This window comes from Dromaius novaehollandiae, chromosome 2 (genome assembly GCF_036370855.1).
Source record: "Dromaius novaehollandiae isolate bDroNov1 chromosome 2, bDroNov1.hap1, whole genome shotgun sequence".
Classification (NCBI taxonomy): Eukaryota; Metazoa; Chordata; class Aves; order Casuariiformes; family Dromaiidae; genus Dromaius; species Dromaius novaehollandiae.
In genome coordinates, this window is record NC_088099.1 from 36,479,118 (window position 1) to 36,504,071 (window position 24,954).

General features: G+C 40.5%; 1 protein-coding gene across 1 annotated transcript in view; it reads left to right on the forward strand.

The window, feature by feature from the left end:
* Nucleotides 1-24,954, forward strand: part of COLQ (collagen like tail subunit of asymmetric acetylcholinesterase) — a 46,113-nt gene that overhangs the window by 17,986 nt on the left and 3,173 nt on the right. Inside the window, exons 3-15 of the mRNA XM_064506247.1 lie at nucleotides 2,715-2,759; nucleotides 3,464-3,490; nucleotides 5,165-5,236; nucleotides 7,768-7,830; nucleotides 8,834-8,860; nucleotides 9,517-9,561; nucleotides 10,259-10,294; nucleotides 11,251-11,331; nucleotides 16,159-16,255; nucleotides 18,061-18,200; nucleotides 21,153-21,272; nucleotides 22,109-22,229; nucleotides 24,095-24,197. Of these exons, the coding sequence (XP_064362317.1) occupies nucleotides 2,715-2,759; nucleotides 3,464-3,490; nucleotides 5,165-5,236; nucleotides 7,768-7,830; nucleotides 8,834-8,860; nucleotides 9,517-9,561; nucleotides 10,259-10,294; nucleotides 11,251-11,331; nucleotides 16,159-16,255; nucleotides 18,061-18,200; nucleotides 21,153-21,272; nucleotides 22,109-22,229; nucleotides 24,095-24,197 (977 nt within the window). The remainder of the gene's footprint in view (nucleotides 1-2,714; nucleotides 2,760-3,463; nucleotides 3,491-5,164; nucleotides 5,237-7,767; nucleotides 7,831-8,833; nucleotides 8,861-9,516; nucleotides 9,562-10,258; nucleotides 10,295-11,250; nucleotides 11,332-16,158; nucleotides 16,256-18,060; nucleotides 18,201-21,152; nucleotides 21,273-22,108; nucleotides 22,230-24,094; nucleotides 24,198-24,954) is intronic.

Below are 24,954 nucleotides of genomic sequence, written 5' to 3' on the forward strand. Positions count from 1 at the left end.
AAGTACCCACACACCATTTAAAAAGCAAGGACAGGGCATCACAATAAAGGTTTAGTTATGTGGCAAATAGCTTAGTTTTAATTATTGAAATGGCAATACTTCGTAATATAGTCATAAATAGTCTAGAATATGCAATGTGAAAGCCATAAAGTCTTATTTTATGAGCTTTGACTTCAGTGTTCTGCCCTTTTATCTTTGCTGAGACACAGGATGAAGCAGACTCATTTAGCATGTGAATTATGAAGGGCATAGAGAAGTGGCAGGCAAATGAACATGATTGTCCTGTCTTGTATTGAGAAGAGTCTTTCTACATTATGAAACAGTCCTGCAGTGTGGCTGGCAAATGATCCAGAATTGCAATAAGTATGAAAGAAGCAGTAGTTATTTCAGTCTTCACTGGATTGCCTTTTAAAAAAAATCATAATATTATCTCTGACTTAAATTGAAAAAACAGTAATATTCATTGTACTGTTCTATAATGTCCTTTGTTATAAATGTTAATCTTGCAACCAAATGATCTGTGATCCCTCCAAGAACATACTAAATATAGTGGGCTAACAGGTTTTATCACAATCGCAGACAGTAAGATTGGTATAACATGACTTTGGAATTTTTAATTACAAATTGTGGGAATGTGTTTTATAAAGGGACAAAGTTAGATCCAGCAGTCCTCTGGGTAGTATTTTTATGATGATGGTCATGTGAAAAAAAAATGCTGCTACTAAAAAAATTTAAGAAATATTCCTGGATTATCTTCTTCTGTAACTTGCATGACTTTCATATGAGTTGAACAAAACCCATATTGTTGAGTCAGAGCTGAGTTTTAACAGTTTTTCATAAGGAGGAGAGTTACATTTGTAATGATATAACTCAAGAGTATAATTCCTCCCATGCATAACCTAAGGTAAAATGAAAGAAATAAGACAAAACCTGACCCTGACTCCAGTAGGATACATTCCAATTTACACTATTGAAAATCTAAAATAACTCTACTGACTAAAATAATATGAAGTAATTTGCAATTGAGGGTACAGTTTACTCCTATATACATAAAATTTACATGATGTTTTGGATAGTGTAAGACAGCCAGGATCCAAAAGTGGAGTGATTTGTGTGGTGAGGCTAATGCTTCTCTTATGAAGACTCGGGGAATTCCCTTTATTCTTAACAAAAAAAAAAAAAAAAAAAAAAAAAAGAAGAAGAAGAAAAAAAAAGTCTGTGAACTGAAGCATTCTGAAAACGAAACTCTTTCTGATTTTTTTCTGAGCTGGGATTCAAGGTCTTCCTGGAGTAAGAAGTCTCCTGAAAGGAGAATCAGTTTCATTTGAGAGAGAGAAATATGTTCATGGTTTTGGACTTACAGAGGCTTGTAAGGCTTAATCAATCACCACTTCAGGGGTGATTTTCTTAGTCTATTTTAACCATGGCTTCTAACTTATGTCATCCTTGTCTATTATTTATGTCCAGCTTCCCAAAGTCACATTAATTCCGTTATAATTTCAGGAAAGTGAGAAAAGAGTTTCATAAAATTTGCAGTTTGTTATTTTTGAAAGGCAGACCTCAGAGGTGCTGCCTTGGAGGTGCAGATTCATGTTTTTTGAACTCACCCACAGAAAACAGGTACTCTCAAATTCCTCTGAACAATTTCTATTTGGGCCGGATGTCAAACAGCAGGAAGGTAATACTGAGTCCAGAGAAATTCAGACTTAAGGCTAACTTTGGGATTTAACTAACCATCTCACAGTTTTGGGTTTGTTTAAGCAGAGAAGGAGACAATTTATTGAAAATTATTTTAGCTTGTTTTCAGAACACTTAAACAGCAGCAGTGATGATAATTGTATTTCAGAGAACAGTATTTCAATTTCACAGCTATTATTCTGTGGAAAATGTCATTCCATAAATGTAGAAAAATGCACAAAGCAAGAAATGTTTGGGAGTGTTTTGCTATTTTTATGAAAAGGCAAATGAAATGTGATTTGGAAAAAGAATTTTCAAAATAATATTCAAAGGTGGATTTTGCCATTTTGATCCCATTTTTTCTGTGAAAAAGTCCATGGTACAAAGAAGTTCTTCAAATGGCTACAAAATATTGTAGGTGAGGTATGACCAGCCCCTAGCCTTCACAGCCACTTTCTCTGCCCAGGGTAATGTATGGAAGAAGTGTTATAACCAAGTGGGAAGAAAGTGGGGACAAGGATGGGAAAAGGGCTACAAAGCCTTATTCAGGATGCCAATAAATTAATTTCAGTGTTTTTTATGCTGGCAAAAGATTTAGGAGCAGCCACAATTCTCCATGTCTGTAGTACATTGCATCCCACCCCGTGCATTTTATGCCATGTCCCTTATCCTTCTTTCAGCTGAGCTGGTCTCTGGCTCCGTTGCCAGTTGATGCTGTGTCTCCATGTCCCCACGGTCACTAATTCCTCAGGTTTCCAATAACTTCACGGCTTTCCTTTTCCCTCAGCTCTTTCTCTTGCTAGTTTTCTTCGTCTAGAAAATGACTTTTTGTGTCAGTGCAACTCTGCAGCCTTCCATCAGCAGTGACGCAGCTCTAGCATTTAGAGGCAACACGGAAACACCATGTCCAGGCACCCAGACCTCACACGTTCACACCAGTCCCAAGAGACACATCCAGGTCCATGGGCCAAGGGGAGGCAACAGCCCACAATTTCTTTCCAATATAATTAGATAATGGCATTCACTTTTCTCCCTAGGGTCCACAAGGAATTCCTGGTATAATGGGACCAAAAGGGGAGAAAGTAAGTACCTGTTGTTAAGGAGTCTGGTATGTTTTTGAGGGGACAAAGGAAGAGATAAGGGGTTCGCCTCCTGTTTCTTTTTCTCCTCTGTTTAGTCAATGGCAGGCCTTAAGGACATGTAGGGATTTGCTAAAATTTGAGTTGGAAACTGTTGATCAACTTGAGGCTGTAATTTAAAGCTTCATCTCCCACTGTTCATTTTCGAGCTTGAAATATTTTTTCTGGCTTTTCATGATAACTGCCCATGTCTGCAGCAGGCGTTAAGGAAGCAGTTCAGAAGCACAAGAGAGTGACCTTACTAGTGCAACAGCCCCTGGAAGCCCTGTCTCCTAGAAAGACATGGGAAGCAGAGCTCACCCAGGCAGTGCGTGTTGTACAGGTCAGGTTAGCTATGAAAAGCAGTCTGTATGTTTAGTTACGGCTTGAGATCTGCAAAGCATTTACTCCATAATGAGGATTAAGCACCTTTATACCTTAAGTTGGGCATGTAATTAAATGCTTTGCTATACAAGGAAGTGTAGATTTAGAGCTAAGAACACAGGAGAGGTTCAGGAGCTCTATTAAATCAGCTCTTCTCATTTTGTCTTTGGAAGCAAAGTCTTGGAGCCAGAGATATTTCCAGTTTTGCTCATGAATGTGTTGACTAACGAGCCACTGTGCTTCATGTAGTGTCTATGCAACTAACGTTTTCCTTTCTCTGACAGGGGGAGATTGGCAGGCCAGGAAGAAAGGTATGAAATAAGGTGCTGTCTCAGACAGCACTCTAATAAATAGCAGCTGTAACTCAGAAAACAATTGAATAAAAATTAGCTAATGTTAAAGTTTAACCTGCTTGTGCTGCTTCTACTGATACTGGAGATGTGAGATGGGGAGCTCAGGGCCCAGGACTGGGCAGCCGGGCCCTGTGCATTGGAGAGCCCTTGCAGGTGGTCTGAATTTGATAAATTCCCTCAGTAAGAACATATGGCTCTAAGCAGATAATTAAAAGAGAGCAGGAAATAACCTGAACTATAACTTTGTGAACAGGGGAAGCAGAATATGGGAGCTATCATAAAAGGTGTATTAAAAAAAACCAAAGCAAAATCAAATTTTTTACTGCTCCAAAGTCAAAACAAGGAGGACTAGCCCAGGAGGAGGAATAACCATTAATGATTACACTTACAGAGTTTTGGCACCGACACAATATGCTGACTACAATCCTATGCTGGGTGACATATGAGCCATTATATATTGTCAAAAATATGTGCCCCTATGTGTGATGAAACAGAATATGTTATCTCAGTGGCTAAGTGCTTCCATTTAATGTAATTAATTTTAAAAGAAGACAGAAATGCAGCATGAAATCAGGGATATGCAGAGGTTAGGTCACTAACCAGGAAAAGAAGCACTGTTCTAATAATATACAAAAGATTTTCACAGCAAGTACGAATCAGTAATTCAAATTAATGTGAAACATACAAACAAAAGAGGTATGATTCTTTTAACCTAAATTGCAAATGTTCTACAGTAAACAAAAATATTCCCTGTATAAATTCAAGTGTTCAAAACCGTAACATCTCTGACAGAGTCACTTGTCAATGCACAGGAGAGTGCAAATCTTCAGCACTGGAATACTTATTCTTCTGACAAAAACTAGTAGGTCCCAAAAGAGAAGTTGTCCAGATATAGACTGGGAATAAAGCAGTATAATTCCTGCTAAAAGCTGTGTGGTTTATGTGAGATCACTCTTAGCCCCAAATATCATGATCAGATTTCTAGGGCCATATTGTCCAGTGGTATAAAGCAGTGTGTGTGGTACCTTAATCTGTACCAGTTTAGGACCTAGTCAGAGAGTGATTTACAAGCAGTAGTTAAAATAAAAAACTACATGTATGTAGTTATTGCTGGTTATATAATTAAGTAGCTGATACAGAGCTATACTATACTAGTATACTTACTATAACTAGTAAAATAAGAATACTCATAATGAGAATAACAATAAATAAGAACATCTTAGTTAAAGATTTGGTTCTCTCCTTAGTGTAAAGTGGATTTATGCTAACAGAATTACATGGAGGTCTTTTTGACTTATATTGTATTAAATGAGAGGAGGATTTAAGTTATTGATCCTAGGTTTTTAGGATGATTATTTTGACTGCAGGTAGATTTCCTCTGCCATTCATCTATTTATTTGAATCAGTATCACTTAGTATTTCTGGGAATCCCTGTTTCCTCCAGTAGCATCAATACAAACTTTATTATGAATAGAATATAGTATTTCTTGTATTAAAAAGAAAAGTAAAGGAGCATTTGCAGTTCTTTTTGTGAAAAAGATTGTATTCCTCCATATCTTCTGATGGCAGTGGAGGCCTATATTTTGGAACGATGTTAAATGAGTTTGTAATAACTGTTGTTTTCCATTCAAGGGTAGACCAGGTCCCCCAGGTGTCCCTGGAATGCCAGGACCAATTGGATGGCCTGGACCGGTGGGGCCCAAGGTAAGATGAAAACACTTACATTACCCCCAGAGCGTGAGTACACTTTTCTTTCAGGACCCACAGAGGATTAGGCAAATTCACAGAGGATAATCTAATAAACATCGTGATCTTAACACAACAGTTGACTCAGGAAGTTTCTAAACTACTGACTTCTGGGAAGCTGTAACACCGCAAGGACATTCTGCGCTTGTCCTGTTTCTTGTACTCCTCAGCAAAGATCTGGCCAATCTAGTTTAGGAAGCTGCACTTTCAGCCTAACACCACTAGCAGTTTTATGTTGATTAAAAAATTGAAAATCAAGTCTCATGAATACTCATTGATAACAACAGATGTCTTTCATAATCACAAGGATCAGTGTTTCCAAAACGGTCACTGTGTTTGTGACTACTCTTTATGATTACCCCTTTGCCTGAATGTGTACTTCTTGGCAGTGTAACTGTGTGTGTCCATGTGATCACAGGGAGAACACCGTGGAAACAGGATTAAGACCATTTGGATGCTGGTCAGCTATTTTAAGCACAGTTGCACAGTTCCACCAACTTGTCCAGTTGTCCCTGTAAAAGTTTTGCATGTAATACTGTCCTTACACCTTGCCATTGCTACTGCTAGAGGCTAGGCATCAGTGCCATATGAACAAGCATTCATTTCAGTGGCTTTTCATAGTCAACAGCAGAAGAAATGGCAGGACATGCTTTACTATAGTAGAGCGGTTGCTTCATCTGCATTTATTAGAAAGAAGTTACAGGACAGTCCTTTACTGAATATTATCTTATACAAAAGGTATACAGCTCTTCACAGGAACTAAGGTATATGAATTTTCTCCTGGGATATTTGATATAGCTGTTTATCTTCAGTCCAGTATGTGCTCAGACAAAGGGACTGCATATGATGTTTACTTTGGAAACTGCATTTTCCAGTACATCTGCGACTCTTCATTTGCTCCATGAGGATTATGGCACCATCTCAAGAGGGCATGATGCAGTAGCTCTTGCTAGAGAATAATAGTGGATGACTTCTGAATCCAAAGCACTCCAGGAAAGTAGGCCATTAATCGTGTTATAATTATGTTAGATGAAGAACACCATATTGTGGTGTGTGGCAATGCAGGCAAGCAATAGGAATCCATGTACTGTAGAGGAGCCTGTGTTCACTTTAAGCCAGGAGATGGGAATCAGTGCTCCCCCAAAAGCATCAAGTGCTGTGGTTTCCCACCATGGCAGCTGTGAGAGCAGAAGGAAGGCTTCCCTACCTTGTTCCCTCGTGGTCTGAGTACCGAGAGCAGAGCCATCAGAAAACTGGTTCACTTTGCCCTTTCCTTACATAACTCCTAGCTTTATTTATGAAGTCTTCCCAATTTTGTGCTATTTTTTCTCCTCTTCATCTATTGTTATGTTTTTTCATCATACTCCTTGGAACATTCCTCACATTCAGTAGTAATATTTTCCCTATGTTTTGACTACAAGTCCAAATTGCTGTTTAATTCCCATTCTTCTGCTTTTATCATCTCCTCTGATCTGCATCTCCTCTGTTCTTTACAAGAGTTACTACTTTCATTTCTTCTAGTCTTTATATATGTCTGTTTCCTACCTGTCAGTGAAGACACTATTTGGATGGAAGCCAGTACGTGTCTGTGCTTGTCTCTCTAGATTGTGTCCTTCTTTCCTTTCTCTTCCTCTGGTCTTCCCAAACTCCCAATATCCGTCTTCACTACACCCATTCTTTACATCATCTTGCTGTAAATCTCCAGTGAGCTGTTTTTTCTTCTCATTCCCATCTCCACACCTTACATTTCTTCAGCTGGTTCTCCTTACTTGTCTGCTCTTCCTTAGACACAGCCTTGGTCCAGTTCCCATCTCTTCTGCTTTGTTTCTTCAAGTCTTCTCTGAACTTCTGCCAAAGCAGCAGCCAATATGAAAATCCTCTTCACCACTAGCACAGTGAAAGCCAAAGAGGAAAGAGAGCCAACTGTATTCTACTGGATAAGGCAGCTGCATTTCTGCATGGAGTATTCCATATTTCAACTTAGATAATTAGCTGACAGCAGCCAGAGAATTCATTGCAAAGTCTTTTGGTGATTTGCTGGCCCCAAACCACTGTAAAGCAGATAATGTCTCAGTGCTAATGTAAAAGTAACCAGTATGTCCCTCCATGCCATAAGGCTTGCAACAAAATGCCTTTCTTCTCTGTAACTCAGTGGAAGTGACGTAGATATGATAGGTAGAGGCTATGCACCTTCAAACAGAAAAAGCTGTACTGCTGCTGATTTGCTTGAATGCCCTTTAATAGCATCTGGCAAAACTCAAGCACAAGTTACACACCCAAGAAAATGCAAATAGAAGAAAAAGAGAATATCAGAGGACTTGGGCCGAATATAATTGCAAAATAGACTTCTGCTATAGTGCTACGCCAAGCCTTGTAAAGGTCAGACTTGTCTCTTGTATTCAACACAAAACCATTAAACTATCAGACATTCAAAAATATGACCTCATCAGAGAGCCATAATCAATAACTCTCTTTATTGACCCCTTTAGGGTGAAAAGGGAGATTTGGGTGTGATGGGATTGCCAGGTACAAGAGGACCAATGGGCTCCAAGGTTTGTTAAACAAATGCTGCATTTTCAGACATCTGTTTCTAATGCTCTGCTGACAGCTGCTTCCCTCATGAATTTGCTAGAAAGCATTTATCAATATGTATCTTTTTTAGTACAGCTAAAAAGATATGCTCTCCTTCAAGCAAAGTTATGTTGTCTGTTCGGGCTTGAATGTGTTCTTATCTTCTCATGAAAATGCTTTCGTGTAAGTTATTGTAATGCACAAATTCTTTTTAAAAGCAAAGCTCATATATAATCCACCTAGCAACTGGAGTTCTTAATTATATCTGCAACGTTAATTCATGACTCAAATGTTTTTCACCTACCTTGTAAGATTGTTGAGATCCTTTTGGTCCTCTGTTAAAACTATGCCTCTGTACTGAGAGTTTGGATAGTAAACACGATATGGTCTGACTGTCCTACTATCTGCACGTCTATGGAACAGCTTTTGCATTTACAAATTTTAGCCACAATATTTTACAGAACTTGAAAAAAATTATGTAATTACTTTATTCAGACAAAGCACTGGAAAGAAGAAATGAATACAGTAGTTTGCTGTATGTTTCTTAAAGAGGAATTTCACAGTAATCTTCATATTAGAAGCTGACTTAAATGTCTTTTAAAGGTATCTTCCATAGCGGAAAAAATAAGAAGAGGAAAATTATTGCTAAAATAATTCTAAATTATTAATTGTGGAGAGTAAGGCTTAATTCACGTTCAGTTACAATTTTATTATCCTTGTTTTAATTTGAAAAGCAATATAAAACCTGCTGGCTTTACCTGGCTTTTTCATGTTGGCTTATTGGCTGAGTTGTCTTGCCTTTGATTCATATTTTGTAATTCTATTTCAGTGCACTCTTAGAAGCTATAAACATTCATTTGTGTTTAGAAGTTGATGAAGTTAATTATTTGTGTTTCACTCTTTTTCTTCACTTTTAAGATATGAACTTACATCTTGGGTAATTCTGAAAATTAGAAGCATTAAAATATTTATCATTTTCTTTAGGGTTTTCCTGGAACTAGAGGAGAAAAGGTCAGTATGACAACGATAGAATAATGGATGATTTAACAATTGGAAACAATTATGTAAACAGATTAACTCTAGAAATTAGAAAATTTTGTTTGAGGGAAGTCTAAAGCTCCCATTAAAAGGTGAAAACAAGTATGGAGAAGGAGAGCAATCTTGAAGCTTGTGCTGGGATGCTAAAGGAGCATGTCTTACATCCCATCTTACTGTGAACAGTTTACTACAGTGCACCTCACTACAGTTTCCCTATCTGTAGAATGGGCATAATAATCCTTAATTATTGATCTGGTTTATTTAGGCTGTATATTCTTTGGCACAGGGATAGTTTTTACTGGAAGGGCATACAGTGGGACCTGAACTTGAATGAAGCCAGTTGGGGGGAAAAAAATGAAGTTTGGAAATATCATGCCCAAAAAAGCACATATTCAAAGTAATTAGCCAGGGAGAGTGTGTACCTTCTTCTACCAGCCTTATTCTTAATTCTGTTATAGTGTCAGTGAAAGTAATAGGGAAACATTTTAGGGTATCTACCCTCTACCACACTCTAAAGATATTCCAATATGCTGCATGGCTCTAAATAATGCCTCATATAGGAGAAACATATTTTGCTTCCATGTGGAACATAGTAACTAAGCTTTTATCGCCCTCTTATCTCTCACCAGGGATCCAGAGGTGACACAGGTGACAAAGGAGTCAAAGGAGACCAGGTACTTTTTTTCTTTTTTTTTCAAGATGGCTCTGCGCTTAAGCTAAATGAACACTTGAGGTATTTCTGAGAGCAAAAAGGGAGCCTGGAGGCATGTCCCTGGGAGGGCCAGGGTGGCAAGGGGAGGAGGTGGCCCCATGTGATGTGGGGCAGCCTCTGTGCCCCTGTGCCCCCCATTCCAAGGGGATGGGGATGCCCTGTAGGCAACCTAAACCTGTGCAGTCCAGACCCATGACAGCTTTCCAAGATGTTTCTACCTGGTGACATTATATTGCTGTGAGAAAGAAGTGAGATCTGGGACTTACGGGTCCTTTTATCTCAGAAAAGGAAAGTAAATCCCTTTTGACATAAATGAAGAATTGCCATTCCCGAAGAAAGGCTTTGGTAGTTGTTCAGATGACAGGGTTACCTGTGGACAAAAGCACAACCAGTGTGCCATTCCCGGAGGAGAGAAAGCAGATGGCAGAAGACTGCACAGATGAGCAGCGTTACCGTACCAAGGGCTTTGCAATAAAATTCCCATGTAATACCTGCACACTGTCACCTGCAGCACTGAACCAAAACTTGGAATTTTCACAGATATCTATGGACTGCACATGATACTTGTTTTTCTTCCTTAAAAACCTAAACTGGTGCTGCCAGTCTTTGTCAAAGATCACTCCACATGTTTTAATGATTTTTCTCCTTTTTCTTTCTAGGGAGAAATAGGTTCCCCCGGAATGCTGGGTCAGAAAGTGAGTTCACAGGGTGTACTGGGGAGTTGTGTTAAGCGCTGGCATAGAGTCAACAAATGGCTTCAGAATTGTCTTTGACTGTAGTTAGAAAGCATAAAGCATTGATTGAGATGTTGCTGTGGACTTGACCAAGACCTTCAGGCTTTTTATCTTAGGAAAAAATAGGAGATTTAGCTCAGTTTGTTGTTGTTGTTGTCATTTCTCTGATTTCCAGAACATTGGTTTGGACATAATCTTTTTCCCATTTAACATATTCAAAATCTCCATTATAGATTCATTACTGGCCTAATTGTTCTGACTTTTTATGCACAAAGCTAACAGACATTTCCTGCACAATACTCTCAATCAAAATGGTGCTACTATAAATAGCAGTGGTAATCCTGACCAGTTTAGATTTCACCATTATTCTGTACTAGAAAACCAATCATAATTCAGACTTCTATCTTGTTTTATGCATAAAATTCTTAAAGGAGGATCATTTTATGAGATAATCACATCCTATCTCTGAAATTAGGCTAAGGAAATAATGGTTGCTTCTAAGGAGGATAGGAGATCAGGGAATTAGCCACCTTTCCTCTTCGTGGATATTTTATTTCATAGATCTTAACAGCAAAGCAAACTGTTGTCAAAAGGGTCAGAGAATTTTGCTAGCCAACTTCTCTCAATAACCCCTCGCCTTCTAGCATGCTTCTGATCTCTCCATTTAGCCTTCTCTTTAGGGAAAGGATTTTCAGGGAAATTCGGGGAAATTGTAAGAGAGATTTTTGGCTTTGCCTTTGTTGTAAAATATTGGATTATAATTGTGAGTTTCTCAGAAACAAACAGTGCCAACATGATCTAGAGCAATCATACAAATTAAAGCACAGTTCATCTGCTATGTAGTATAAGCACATATAACCAAGGTAGTGTGCATTTCTGTACTTATGGTCTGCTTCCTTTTCTCCACACCCACAAAGGGCGAGATGGGCCCAAAGGGGCAATCTGGAGCACCAGGACACAGAGGACCTATAGGAAGACCAGGAAAACGAGGCAAACAAGTAGGACCTTGGTGTTTTCTCTTCCCTTGATTTGTGTAGTTGTGGCATACTTGTGCTTGCTGTTCCGTAGCAGTATCTTGTGTTTTGTGATGCTGGGAGCAGACAGAAGCATCGTAAGCTTCATGTGTCTGCTCAGATTGTATAGGGGTTAAAGCCTAAACTTTAGGACTGGAACCTTGCCTGCAGCATTCAAATCCCTGGCCACACATCATGGGGCAAGTAGCATTTTCCATGCACTGGTAGCTAACTGGTTGAATCTAACTTGAGCAGAATTGGACCCCCCTTTGAATCCTAAGCAACACTGAGTTACGCTCCCATTCCCAGCCAGTAACTCCAACAAGGAGGTCTGCGATGACTCCAGAGTCAGCGTGAGGTGCAGCTCTCAGACAGCACGGGACACAGCTTGGGGTGGAGGGAACAGCTGCGGTGCTGAACGCGCTGCACATCCCTGGCCCTGTGGCTGGCTTAGGGAGCAGGGCTGCTCAAAGTCACAGGCTGCAATGGCAACATGAGGGCTATCCAAAATTCACTGCTTTTCAGCCTGCCCAGGTGACATCCTCAGCCCCCAATGGAAATAGATTCCTGAGATGAGAGAATGAAGGTTTGTAGGTAAACGCTGGATTTCTGAGGCTTTGGATGAGGGAGGTAATTCAGGCAGTTTTGCTGAAGAACAGAGGATACTTTCACTCCTCGCTCACACTTCGCAGCTTTTAGCTATATTCTTGCACAGTCTGATGCTTTTCTGTGCATGCTACAAAAAACAGCCTCCTTGCTGCAGCTCTGGGCAGATAGGCAGAGTTGGCATCTTGCAAGAGACATGTCATTGCCTGTGTCCCCATCTGCTCCTGAATTTTCTCCTTGGCTCACCACTATGGAGAACTATACTACCTCTACTAAGAAAGACATTGCTTGTGTGCCTCAGCAATAGTGTCCTCTAAACTAAAAATGACATGCTGCAATGTGTCAAACTGATATGTGGTCTGCAGCAATGAAAATCACTGGTCTATACTTCCAAACCTCAGTCCTTTAATACATTCCTTATTTCTAACATACGCATTAAGTGTTTATCTAGTGTCTTTTTAGGTGCTGACCTAGCAGCTTGGCCCAGCTGGAGAGTACTTTCTGTTAACATTGTCCAATTTGGTTCAGTCAGGCTTTGCCCAGGCCCCGGGGTTGATTAGTACAGATCAGACTGCAGAGCTGCAAGGCCTTGGAGATGACCGAAACATAGTGCAAAGAATCAAAGTACTAAAACATCCTCTCTGTTTCTTCCTTTCCCTCTGTTAATACTAATACAAGATTGTTTTGTCAGTCTGGCTTATTTATATGACACTTCTCACCATCATACTGCGTGCCAGGGACAGATTCGTCTTCCCTGAGAAAGGTCAGGACAAACACATTACGACTTGAAGGAATGGTAATCTTGTGTGGAATCTGGTATGGAGTGGGACGATGACAAATGGTTCTTAGTTAGGGTTCAAATAATTATGCTTGCGGAAATAACTTTTTGGAATTTCAGATAAACTGTAGAGACCGTGAACTGTATGCAAATTTGGTACTGACCGTTCCAACACAGCATTCCCCAAGGAGGCAGCAAGATTAGTGTAGTTACCAATTCAAGTGACCAAATACGCTTCTTTGCTTGCATCTTTCCTTGCGTACTTATTTTAAGCAATGGTACGGGGGGGAAGCAGGGTTGAGGAAGCAGTCACAAAGTCCAGCCTGATGCCTAGGAGACCAGTCCCTCTGAGAATCTGAACTGCCGCCTGAGAAGCACATGCCTTTCCACTGACGGACAGTGAAGGAGCCTGCTCTGGCTACACTGATGCTGCTTTTCAGGTACACTCTCTCCGATACCAGAGCCTGTAGATGTGGTGGTTAATAGGCACAGCTGAAAGCACCTTAGCTGCAGTCTGGTTACATCTAGTATTGCAAAGGGAGGCACCCTCCTACTTCACTGTTGCTCTAATCTGCCTGCTGGCATCTGAAGTGAAAGAACACCCAACATAGGGAGAAATTAAAAATTGGGTGTTGGGGAACCCATAATAGATCACCAAACATAAGGAAGGTATGTGTAATATAGGTCTGCTAGGTGACCCAGCGAGGATATTTTTTGTCCTTGAGTTAGCAGGTTTTAAAAGCTGACGTGTGCTCTCTGACATTTTTGCGAACAGTATTCACCTGTCCTGCCAAAAGGCATGTGCACAGGTTGCCTTTCTGTAGCATAAGTGATGAAGAAGACACAGTGCCTACAGATCAGCTCCAACACAGAGCATATGCATTATCCTTTCTTTTCTGAAAGGACTTCATATTTCATCTTAGAAGTTTTGTTTCATTACACAGTATCTTAATCAAAAAGTGGTCACATAAGACATCTCATAGTTTAAGGCAAAAATCAGTGTGACAAAGGAACTATGGTCTGGCCCTAAATCAGGATTTCCAAGCTCACACCTCAGGACACAAACACCTTTCTGATGCTCTGAAAATGATTTCAGCATGATTTCTGTTTGAAAACTGTGTTTCCCTTTCTGTAGTGGGTCATCTAGCTATTTTTTTCTTCTTTTTTAATCCTTTGAAAAACTTTAAAATGGCGTTTGAAAGCTCTGCTGGTCTCGTCACACTGAAGTGTTGCACTTCTGCGGTTGTTTGTTCAACTGAGACGATAGTTTTCATCAACATGGAGCCATTTCCTGCCTCTTGATCCAGCTGACATCCCTAGATGAAAGCAGCTAAATTGGGAAGGTGTTACTTCCACTTCCATTTTGAGATACATCTTGATTATCCCGTTAACTTCTTCAACTCTGCTCTGCCTCTGGGGCAGGCTCTGCCTAAAAGGTGGCGAGGAGGTGGGATTTGCAAGTCACAGCCTCAGAGCCCTCAGACAGAGATAATGTACCCTAAGGAACTGATTGATGCTAAGCAGTGAGTTAGGATTTCAACATTGACAAGGTTAGGGCTGTAGATGATGTTACCTGGAAAAAAAGGCAAAGGAATATAAATATTTTCCATGGGAAAAGCTTTTCTGAATGCAACGGGCACATGTGAAAAGAAACAAGGCAAAGATATTTAATAGAAACCTCAGTCATTGTTTAATCTATCTGTGCTAAGCAAGAGGGCATTAAGCAATCATTCCTCCAAAACAGGAGATACAGAAGTCAGGTAGCTTTCAGGCAGTATGTGTCCAACTGGCATGGGATTTCCTCTGCCAGGTCTTTATCCTGTGGGAAAAGAGATTTCCCACAAACTTCTTCAGGGGCTACCAAATCTTGCTCTGCCAGTTTTGTGTACTCACATTGCATAATGTAAGAGGCAATTAGCTATCAGCGTGGTGGACATTCGCATAAATCCTGGAGTGTTTTGATGGCACAGAGCTAACCTAATAGGATTAAACGAAGCACATATTCAATTAGTTCTTTATGGGCCATGGCAAAAATAACCTTCCTCTGTTAAATGGTGCAAGTGACATTCAAATGTATTCATAGGATACAACATATTGTGTAACACCAAATTATTTTAGTATATATTACTGTGTATGCTTCATTACTCTGAAATTAGATCTGCAACAGCCCATCATTCACATGTGAATGCACATTAACCTGAAATTACACAATGCTCAAGGAATTCATCTCCTTTGGCATTTAAGGAAAGCTAACATAGCACAAATCATTTCTGTTATGCTAAAAAATGTATGTTGTTACATAAAAAGCAAATTAGATATTTAAACTTTAAGCTGTATGATACACTTCAGAAATCTAAATCAGTTCTGTAAAACTGAGAAATCCAAACCTCAGACAGTATAAGAATAAGAAAATAGATATAATTATTTTTAATAAGTGTCACCATAGTAAGTTAGGGAGCAAAACCAGAGAGGTGTTGAACAGTTCCAGGATAAAATTTTCAAATGCTTAAGGAGATGGCTGCACAAACAATCTCCCAAGAAGCAAATCAGGGAGCTGGTTTTAAAGAATACTAGCATTGCAGGGTAACCGGGTGTAAGCTCCTTTACCATGGGTAATTTACTGCATTTTGACTGAGTGACCAGAGGGACGTCATTCATCAGCATGCAGCAGGGCAGTTACCACACACTGGCTTACACTTTTTAAAGCCAAGCCCTAGCTTACCTTGCAATGACATGTTAACATAGCTATATCTGAGGGGAAAGTCAAGGAGATACAGGAGTCTAGGCTCCTGAAGTACTTTTGAAAATAAAGTGTCTGCCTCAAAGCATTAGGTTCGAAAGCGTTAGATGCTTCTGAAAAAATGCATCCTAAGCCTGGGAAATGTCATCCTTGCTGACTCTGTACTGACTTTGCTCTTTTTAGAGGTAAAATGAATTAATTTCTTTCTGTCAGCCCTGCGAAGTCAACCTAAGCTCCAGAAGTTAGAGCTGCTTTCTTTCCATGTTGTGCATTAACACAGCAACTGATGATTTTCAGATTCCACTATTTCAGCTCCACTAGCCCTTTCTTCCTGAGCTGTACTGCCTCCTAGATAACTACCAGGGATGAAAAGCCACCTTTGAAAAAAGGCCACTGAATGACTGAAGTCAGAGCAGGGTGGTTCCCGACTCCACACAGTGCACATCTACTGGTACCATTCACTTTTTTGGGAGCAGGAGCCCTGCTTGAAGGCACCTTTCTATCTCCATGTGGAAGATGACAACGCACCTCTCCCCGGGGTGATGGCTCTGGAGTCCATGCTGTGTGCTTGCTCCTGTTGGCAAATGTCTCTGCTTTCTTGAAAGGGAAGCCTCTACTGGCTGGAGAGGGGGCGAGGTTGTGCGTTATTAATAACTTAACAAACAAATGGATGTCTCCTCTCTCCTAGGGACAGAAGGGAGACATTGGACCTGTGGGAATCATGGGTCCACCTGGAAGGCCTGGTCCTTCAGGCCAGCCAGGCCCCCCTGGACCTTCAGGATCAGGTAAGCAGGGGATCAGGTTATTTTAGGCACTGCCCCTCCTCACCAGTCCCTCCTGAGTGGTCACATCTGCCTACATAAGCACCGTTACAGAAAACGCCGCAAGACTTTGTTTGCTTCTCCACTTACAGTGAGGAGATTTCTCCAAAAGGCAGGTCCTTCCAACCTTGTCCATTTTAAGGGATCTTATACCTTGCTTCAAAGCCTTCATAATGGCTTTTGGCGTTCCAGATAAAACTGAAACATGTGGTTCCTTGTGGGACTGTACTGGATGAGGATGATGAAAGGCTATCTGGCAGCCTTGAAGGAGCTAGTTAATCTTCATCACCAAAGGTCTGTTGCTTCTCCAGATACGCTAGCTTACAATGACAGATTGCTATTTCTAGTCAGCCAGGAGGTACTCACCCTGCAAAGCTCTGTGAAAGAAAAACAGATGAGACTCAAGTCCCAGTGACAGTCAGGGAAACAGGAAAGAGAAGGAAAGTGACAGGAGTTAGAGGGAAAAAGGGAGAGGAAAAGATTCTCTCCTTTTACTAGATTTTGTAGATATCTCTGTGCTCTTTGCATTTGTGTAACTAATAACCATACAGCTTCAAAACTATGCATGCACGTGAGCTCTGGACAGCTTGCTTTCTCTTGGGAGGCTGAGTGTAGACATGAAAGATGATAAGCGACCTGTCATACTCTGTGACTGCGGTTCAGAAAGGGCTTTTCCAAACTTGCTCTCTACTGAAGTATAACAAGAGTCTTGAAAAGAAACAAAAGCAAAGACAGTTGGGAACTATTCTTGTCTCAAATGGACACCAACTATTTGTACAGCAGCTGATCTGTTCTTTTTTTTTTTTTTTTCATTTTTCTTTCCCTTTTTCTTCCCTTGCTTACACCAGTGGGCAGGAGATTTCTTCCTTCTGGTAGTATGGAAATGGTACATCTGTGGACCTGGGGGCTATTTGACAATTACCCTTCATATATCTCATGTCTCTCATTATGAAACATCTTTATCCTGAGTAAATTATCTAGAAAATTTCAAAGGGTTGAATTTTCACCATGCCAATGGGAAGGCAGCCAGATCTTGAGATTACTTTTTAAAGACTTTATTCCACCTCTGGAAAATTTATGTATCAGGCTTGTCAATCTCTTTGCTCTAACATATAAATTCTTATTCTAAATGACCTTGCTGTAATGATGTCACAGCTTACAGTATTAACATGATAGCTCATAATTCTAATTCTGCCGAGTACTGCATCGTTGACACTGTTTGAAAGTCAAAAAGCCATAGTTTTGGGGGTTTTTTTAATCTGTAGCACTCCTGTATTTCTCACTGGGATTTCCTTTACAGAACTCTCTGAGACAGCAGTGCTCAATTGACTGTATATATGCACAAGTCATACACAGACATAATACAAAGACTGACTCTAACACTTACACTATACTCACTGCATAGATGCTGTAGAGTAATTTACAAATGTGGCATGGTCTGAAGTTCTATAGCTTTAAGCATATTGAGACTTACCTGGAGATTATAAGCAAATGGCCAATCTCATTCTTTATAAAGTTTGTAGAAAAAAATTAAAAGTGAGCTGAAAGAAAATGGATGTGATACAAGCTCTAGTTTTTCTCCTAAAGTGCTAGAATTGGTGGTTCTGGTAATGAGTTTCCTCAGCTCTCAGTGGATTTGCTGGGAGATATGCATTTCTGAAAATGTATCTAAGTGCATATTCACCTGACCAGTACTTTTTGCACTGAGGATGTGTTTGTGTTTTGTATGGTAACTTCATCACATGGCAACCTGCTATTTTGCTTCCTAGGACAATTAGCAATAGGACCAAAAGGGGAAAGAGGACTTCCAGGGCCTCCAGGGAGATGTCTCTGCAGATCCCCACAAAATGTGAATAGTCCACCATATGAGGAATCTGTGTTTGGACATAGTTATCCAAAAGTCCCTGCGGTAAGCAGATTTTCTAGGAGAGGATGACAACTGTTTTTAAGTAGTTTTTTTAATAAGAGGTGTTATGTTTGCTAATATTTTGGATTTAACAAGGAAGATGTCTGTATGTGGGCAATGTGTTATTTCTACTATCCGAAACCTTTGAGATTCCGTCAGTGCAAAAGAATTTAACCTCATATGTAGCTCTGAGGACTATGTAACTGAGATGCTGAAATGCAGCTATCTCAAACCAGTAAGTGATGTGGCACATTTTTAGAAACTCCTTTTTGAACGTGAGGATGCTTTCCTCAGCCTTACTATATGTACACAATCTGTTCTTATTATTTCAGTCAACTGGAATGTATTTCAGGTCAGCTGGTGAAGGAAGCATCTCTTTTTTGCTTATATTTTGTGTCTACAAACACAGTGATTTCAGAATTGAGTATCAGGGTCAAGCATATAGCATATACATATATAGCACTTTGTCCCAAAACACAGCTCCTCTACCTTGAATGAAAAAAGTCTCCACGAACCATGGGAGTCAGACTTCTGAGCTCCTGTCTGTAGACATACACTTATATAGCCCAATTTCAATCTCTAGCCTTCTTGAAAGCATTTTTATGAGCAGATTGGACAAAGTACGCTGAAGGACAATTCACTGCTGGCAAGTGATGTAGGACTTTTTTCTCTCTGATTTCTTTGGGTTTTGTAAATAATATTTCTGTACTTTTCCTTCAGCTGGGCCCTGCCTTATTATTCTCTGCATGGTAGCACTTAATCGGCAATGAAAATGCTACCTTTCTGCTGCTGTGTACAAGCACGCGTAGGCCTGCCATGCAGACAAAAGGAGCATTGCATGATGTCTTGTCTTTGAATGACAATACACAGCAGTTAGCTTTGTTAACCTGCCCATCTGCCACCTCTTCAGAAAGCCACCGTTGTGCGTGAAAGGGCACATACAACACTGTTCATTAAACTGGGCCAGTCTTTTGCACGCATGTGCTGCAAATCTTGTCAGCTTAGTTGCTCATCCCTCTGCATGTTACATTCCAGAAAGCCCAGTTATTTCTAGATCTTAATGGTGACAGAAGAAAGCACATGAAATGAAGGTGCATCTCACATCCCACTGCACACTATTGCCAACACCTATCATATATTTCATGGCATGGAAAACACAGGACAAAGTGTAAGGCCTGCAATATTCCGTGCAGGTCTTATTACCCCCTGTACCTTCTTCCCCATCAGGCACAGTTTAATACTAGAACTTTAAAGAAGGTAACGAAGGTGTAACCACCTAAAATATAAATAACTCAGAGCCATCTCTATGAACTCTTATGTGGTGACAATCAAGTGCAGTTTCTGTTCTCAGGAATGAGGGGATGACAAAGAGGCAGGCAGGGAAGCCATACAAATTTCTGCTTTCATCTTCTCTGAAAGTGGGGTGCTTGCTGAGCCGCACTCCCCATATGCCTGTCCCATTTGTTTTACTCCCTCAAGTGTCAAGAGCACAAGCTTAACACTGCTTTTTATCCCATTTAGATCCCCACGTAGCAGTGCCTTAGTGAGCCTGGCACCACTTGGAGGCTGCTGTCAGGGTTGCTAGAGCTGCATGTGGAAAAGCCCCAGAGAAGGCACTCTGTGTCTGCGTCCCGGGGTGTTGGAGGTCCCGCTTTGCCAAAGCAGGATTGCAGCCAGCACTGAACACGGGAATTCACCTGGTTTCAGCCACTCGTTCCTGCCATAGCAGCTCCCCAGTGCAGCCAGCCCACTCGCTCCTCAGCTTGCAAAGTCCTTGGACTGCCAGAGGAGCAGAGAGGCTAGGAAACAAAACTCCCTTTTTCTGTCACCATAATTCATTCTGTTTTTTAAATCTTTTATAGTTTACAAGGCCAGTATCTATAGTTTCGGAGAAGACAGACCTTCCATTGATTTCAACAGAAATTAGAGCTCTGAGGCTGGGACTTTAGCTACTGAACACAATTACAGAATTGGTTCTTTGTTGGCTTTCTGTTTCTTTGCTTTCTGTCATTCAGGCTGAAGGCATTTTTATTCAATGCTTCTTTAATGATATTGGCCTTTGTCAGGGGCTCTGGGAATACTGTGCTATGTAAAAATTTCAGGGTAATTTGTTATAAAAAAGCTAATTCTGTCTATGCTGGTAGGAATCAGGCTCAGGCAGTATGTTACTAAATCCATTTTGCTCAGAAACATTCCATTTGCTTTTTCTTAATTTAAAAATGGTTTGAATTTTGCTAAAAATAATTTGATTAAATTGCTGAAAGAAGAGATTATTTCCTAATGCCCCTAACAGCCAATTTCAGTGACTAAGACATTAAAAGAGTGTGGGTAGAGGGAAGCTCATCCTAATTCTCTCCATTTTGAACTATCTTTTTCTGTTTAATTGAAGACTTTGCTTTAGACTGAAGTGTGTGCTTGTAAAGAAATACGCATTTCAATGCCAGTTAGGTCTCAACAAAGCATTAAAAAATAGGTGAAGGCTACATTGAGCAATGCATTATTTATTTTGTAGCCACAAGCATGCCTAAAAAATTATAGACAAGCCACAAAGAGCATTTATGCCTGTATGGATTTTGCAATTGTTCCAGTATCTAAACGTTTGAGCATCTGAAATTTTTTGCAGCTATGATTATGCATGAGTATTTGCATGGTCATTACCTGTGGCTGTGCATTTTGAGATAAGGTCACTGAAGCCTTAATTAGGTCCTCAAGAAAGACCATTATCTCTTGAAAACTCATCTCTTTTACCATTGCAAAACAGCCTTTTAGAGTCTAGCAGAACATGGACTAACGTGGCGTTGCAGTACCATTCTGCTCCCGAAAACAACCACAGCATTTTTCTTTGCAATATTTATGTAGTTGCAGATACATATGTCAGCCTGCAAAGCTAGATTCCATGATAAACTGAAATGCTTCTTGAAAGGGTTATGAATGACCTGTTCTTCTGTGCCCCAGATTTTTGTGGTGAACAATCAAGAAGAGTTGGAGCGGTTGAACACTGAAAATGCCTTAGCTTTTAGAAGAGATCAAAGATCTTTGTATTTCAAGGATACCATTGGATGGCTCCCAATCCAGGTGAAAATATGACTATGATCTGAAAAAACTTGTGAGTGTATGTTTCATTTTTAAACACAGCACATAGCACATACTTCTGAACTCAAGATATGGTACAGAGTCAGTCAAACAAATTAAGAAAAAGCTCATTTTTGAGCAGTGTCACAGCTGTATTAATTCTGTAATTTTTTTTCACAGAAATCTTAATTATTGAGGCCTTAACTTATCAGTGTTCCAGATTCTGCTAACCTCTCTGTGAACCATGCTCCAGTAGTGAACGAAATGGGGCTGTTTGGGGAATTCTGGTGGTAATGAGAGTCTTTGATTTATCACAAAATAAGGCAAAACTCATCAGGGTGCCAAGTTGTGAGAAAGTACAAACCCTGCAAATCAAAGCCTTGTATTTCCTTTTTGCTTCAAGGGACTGAGCCAATCCCACTGTAATCAGCAGAAGGATCCTTAACAGAGTTTGAATCAGGCTCTGTATAACCCCTATTAACCATCAAATAGCAGAAAAAGAAAACCTGGTTGCAACAGAAAATCATTGATGTGATTCCCCTGTATACAAACCGCCTGAAAAAGGTTTTAACTTTATGTGGGAGAGGAACCTAAACCAAAACTGCCTTTCCAAACAGCTGCTAAACTTGCAAAACCTTTGGCTCCGCACTGCAGAGCTGCATGTGGCCAAGTGATGGGCCGTGGTCACTCCTCGGTGTGGCAATGCTTGCGTTTTGGGAATAAGTCACCCCGCAGGAAAGCTGCATGGGCTGGAGCCGCCTGGGCAGCTCTTTCTCTTCAGTGTTACCCAGGCGGGTGGCCGTGCCACCCCATTAACTGCTGTGTGTTTGTTTGGCCAGCTCACCCCTTTCTACCCTGTGGGTTACCCCGTAGAGGATGGCGGCACCTGCGGAGACGGCATCGTACAGGCCGGGGAAGAGTGCGATGACGGCAACGCGGTCGTGACTGATGACTGCATAGGTGAGTTATGGCTCCCTGAGGGCGCTCGTTTTCCTCTTCTAGCGTGGAAGGTGCGTTAGTCATTTCCACAGGGTGCCCTGCCACGTACATCACACGAGCGTTGCACACCATACGGGGGAGCTTGCGGGCAGCTTGTGATTTGCGAACTCAGTGCAGACACTGACAGAGGGAAGCACCACAGCTGTAGTGTGCAAAATGAGAAGTCGCCACATTTGCCTCACTTTTACCACTTGATTTCTTCCCCAGAGAGCAGCAATCTGTACCATCTACAGCAGACACCTAACAGGTTTAGTACTTTCTTACCATTTTTAGCAAATGGACTTTTTTCACCTTGCAGAACAAGTATCAGCCAACACTGAAAGATGCAAGTTTTCTTTTTCATTTATATATCCCTCCATTTTTCAGCCCAGCTTTCTAAGAAATGAGAGGTATGTAGACACGCTGTGTGTGACTTTGTCTACCCACCTGTCAATCACCAGCCTTCCCCTTCTAACATAGGAATCCCTAGCCAACTTTGCATTAGAAAACAAGAAATTTCAAAGGCAATTCAGTTTGCAACAGGTATAGAGAGCAAGGCATATAAATAAACACCCCCTCTAGGCTTGCCTGACCACAAGAGCAATCCAGTGAGATAGAGTGACGTCTGAGGCTCCAAGCATGAGAAAATAATTCATTGAGAATTTGCAGTTAACCAGGAGATACAAACACACAGGAAAGCTGCGCTCATTAGTTCCAGCCCTCGCACAGTTGTATGTTATGCATCTGGAAGCCCATCGTGTTACCCTGTGCTATGTGCTTGGCACATCTGCAAGTGAATAGAGGCATCGCAATAGGTAAACTTCTGACACCGATGTGGCCTGACCTGAACAGTTGTAACTCAATTACTCAGCAATGAGCACATGGTCATCGTTGTGTTCCTGTGCGCCTGTGTGCCTCTGCCAGTCATTCTCTTTTCAAAAGAAAAAGGTTAACTGAATGCTAAGTGGGTTTAATTGTACAATAGGCTTATTGTTCTTAGAAGCAGAAATTTCTGATAAACAGATCATTGGTGCAATTAATGAGATTTCTAAGACAAATACATGGTTAGTAAATGACCCACTTCTAATTCTTACAGACTTTCTATGCTTGAGTGTCCTTTTAATCTGCTTAATAAAAATGCCTCTGAAGAGGTGTCAAAGGGATTTTAGCTAAAGGAATTTGTTCTCAACTTACAAAGTCATACTCAAAAAGTTGGAGACATCAAAAGCAAAGTCCGGCTGTTGAAGTACAGTTCACAAATTACTGCAGCCTACACTCCCGTCACCATGAAAAAAGGTCTCAGGCCCCACTCACACTGAAGACAGTAAGAATCAGTGAGAAAAACACCTTTTTTGCAATCACTACATGCTAACTTTTTTTTTTTTGATGGAGAGGCAATAGGCTGCCTAATCTTGTTTGTATGTGGGAACTCACTTGCAGTAGACACATGTGAATACTGCACAATGTTGGGTGAAGATCCAGCCTGGGATTTTCAAACTGCTTAATGATTTTGAAGCGGTTTTTTGAAAATGTGACCTCCGCAAATCGTTTATGTTGACTGTATTTTATTCCTTTGATTTACTTCTATAGTAACTATCTATAGTAGCAGTAATTATTGTAATTATTGTTGTAATTATGGCTCATATAGTAATTATTGATAGCATTTCTTTTCTTGGTCACCCAAATAAGGCTAAAGATAGAATATTCTTTGTAGTGAAGAGTATTGCATCTCCTAAGACAGAGGTCCTTATAGGATGCCTCTCCCCAGTGCCTTGTTTTATGCTCTACCCTTATAAATCCAGTTCCACTTGTGTTAAGAAGGTCTTCCTTTCTGTATTTTTAACTAGGATGCCGCCGTGCTTACTGTGGCGATGGCTACAGACATGAGGGGGTCGAAGACTGTGATGGGAAGGATTTTGGATATTTGACATGCAAAACATACCTCCCGGGGTATGTATGAACCTGTCTTTTGCTTCATTGTTAGCATTAAAGGAGAAAAGTGTTACCCAAGTAAACCTTGTTCAGCTGGGACCACTGAGGAGAGTTGGGGGGGGGGAGAAAGACTGTCAGATTCTTTCCACATATTATTGACCTTAAGGGCTAAATGTCACCTCTCCATTATATGCACACAATTCCTACTGTGCTAAATGAATGAAGATCATACAGGCATACATTTGACCATTACTCGCAAAGATTTTCCTCATTTTGGGAATGTTAATGTTGCATTAATGTCCACTCATAACATACTAGGAACAGGAAAGACCATGATCATTGAATGGGGAAGGAAAAAAAAAAAAAAAGCACAGATCAGTCTCCTTTTGCCCTTGCCCTTAATGGGTACTCTAGAGGCATCTTTGTTTCTGAATCAACCATACTAACCCTTCCTTCTGGAAATTCACTGAACAACAGATGCAAAACCATACATCTGCTTAGCAGTGTCTTTCTGTAAAGCATCTGCTTATTGTTGAGTTGCCTTCTCTGCATTTGTGTAAATAGCTTCCTCTGGTCAGCATTTTGCCTCCAACAGCAGTACCTCTATTTAACTGTCAGGTATTGTTACTGGCTAACAGGAAACATTTAATTTGCAAATGAAATTATGTGCAGAGTCCTCATCATTCATGAAAGAATAATGTGCTAATTGACAGGAATAAGAAACCACAGGACATCTCTGTAAATCAAGAGCTGCGCTAATCCTTCCATTGCAATT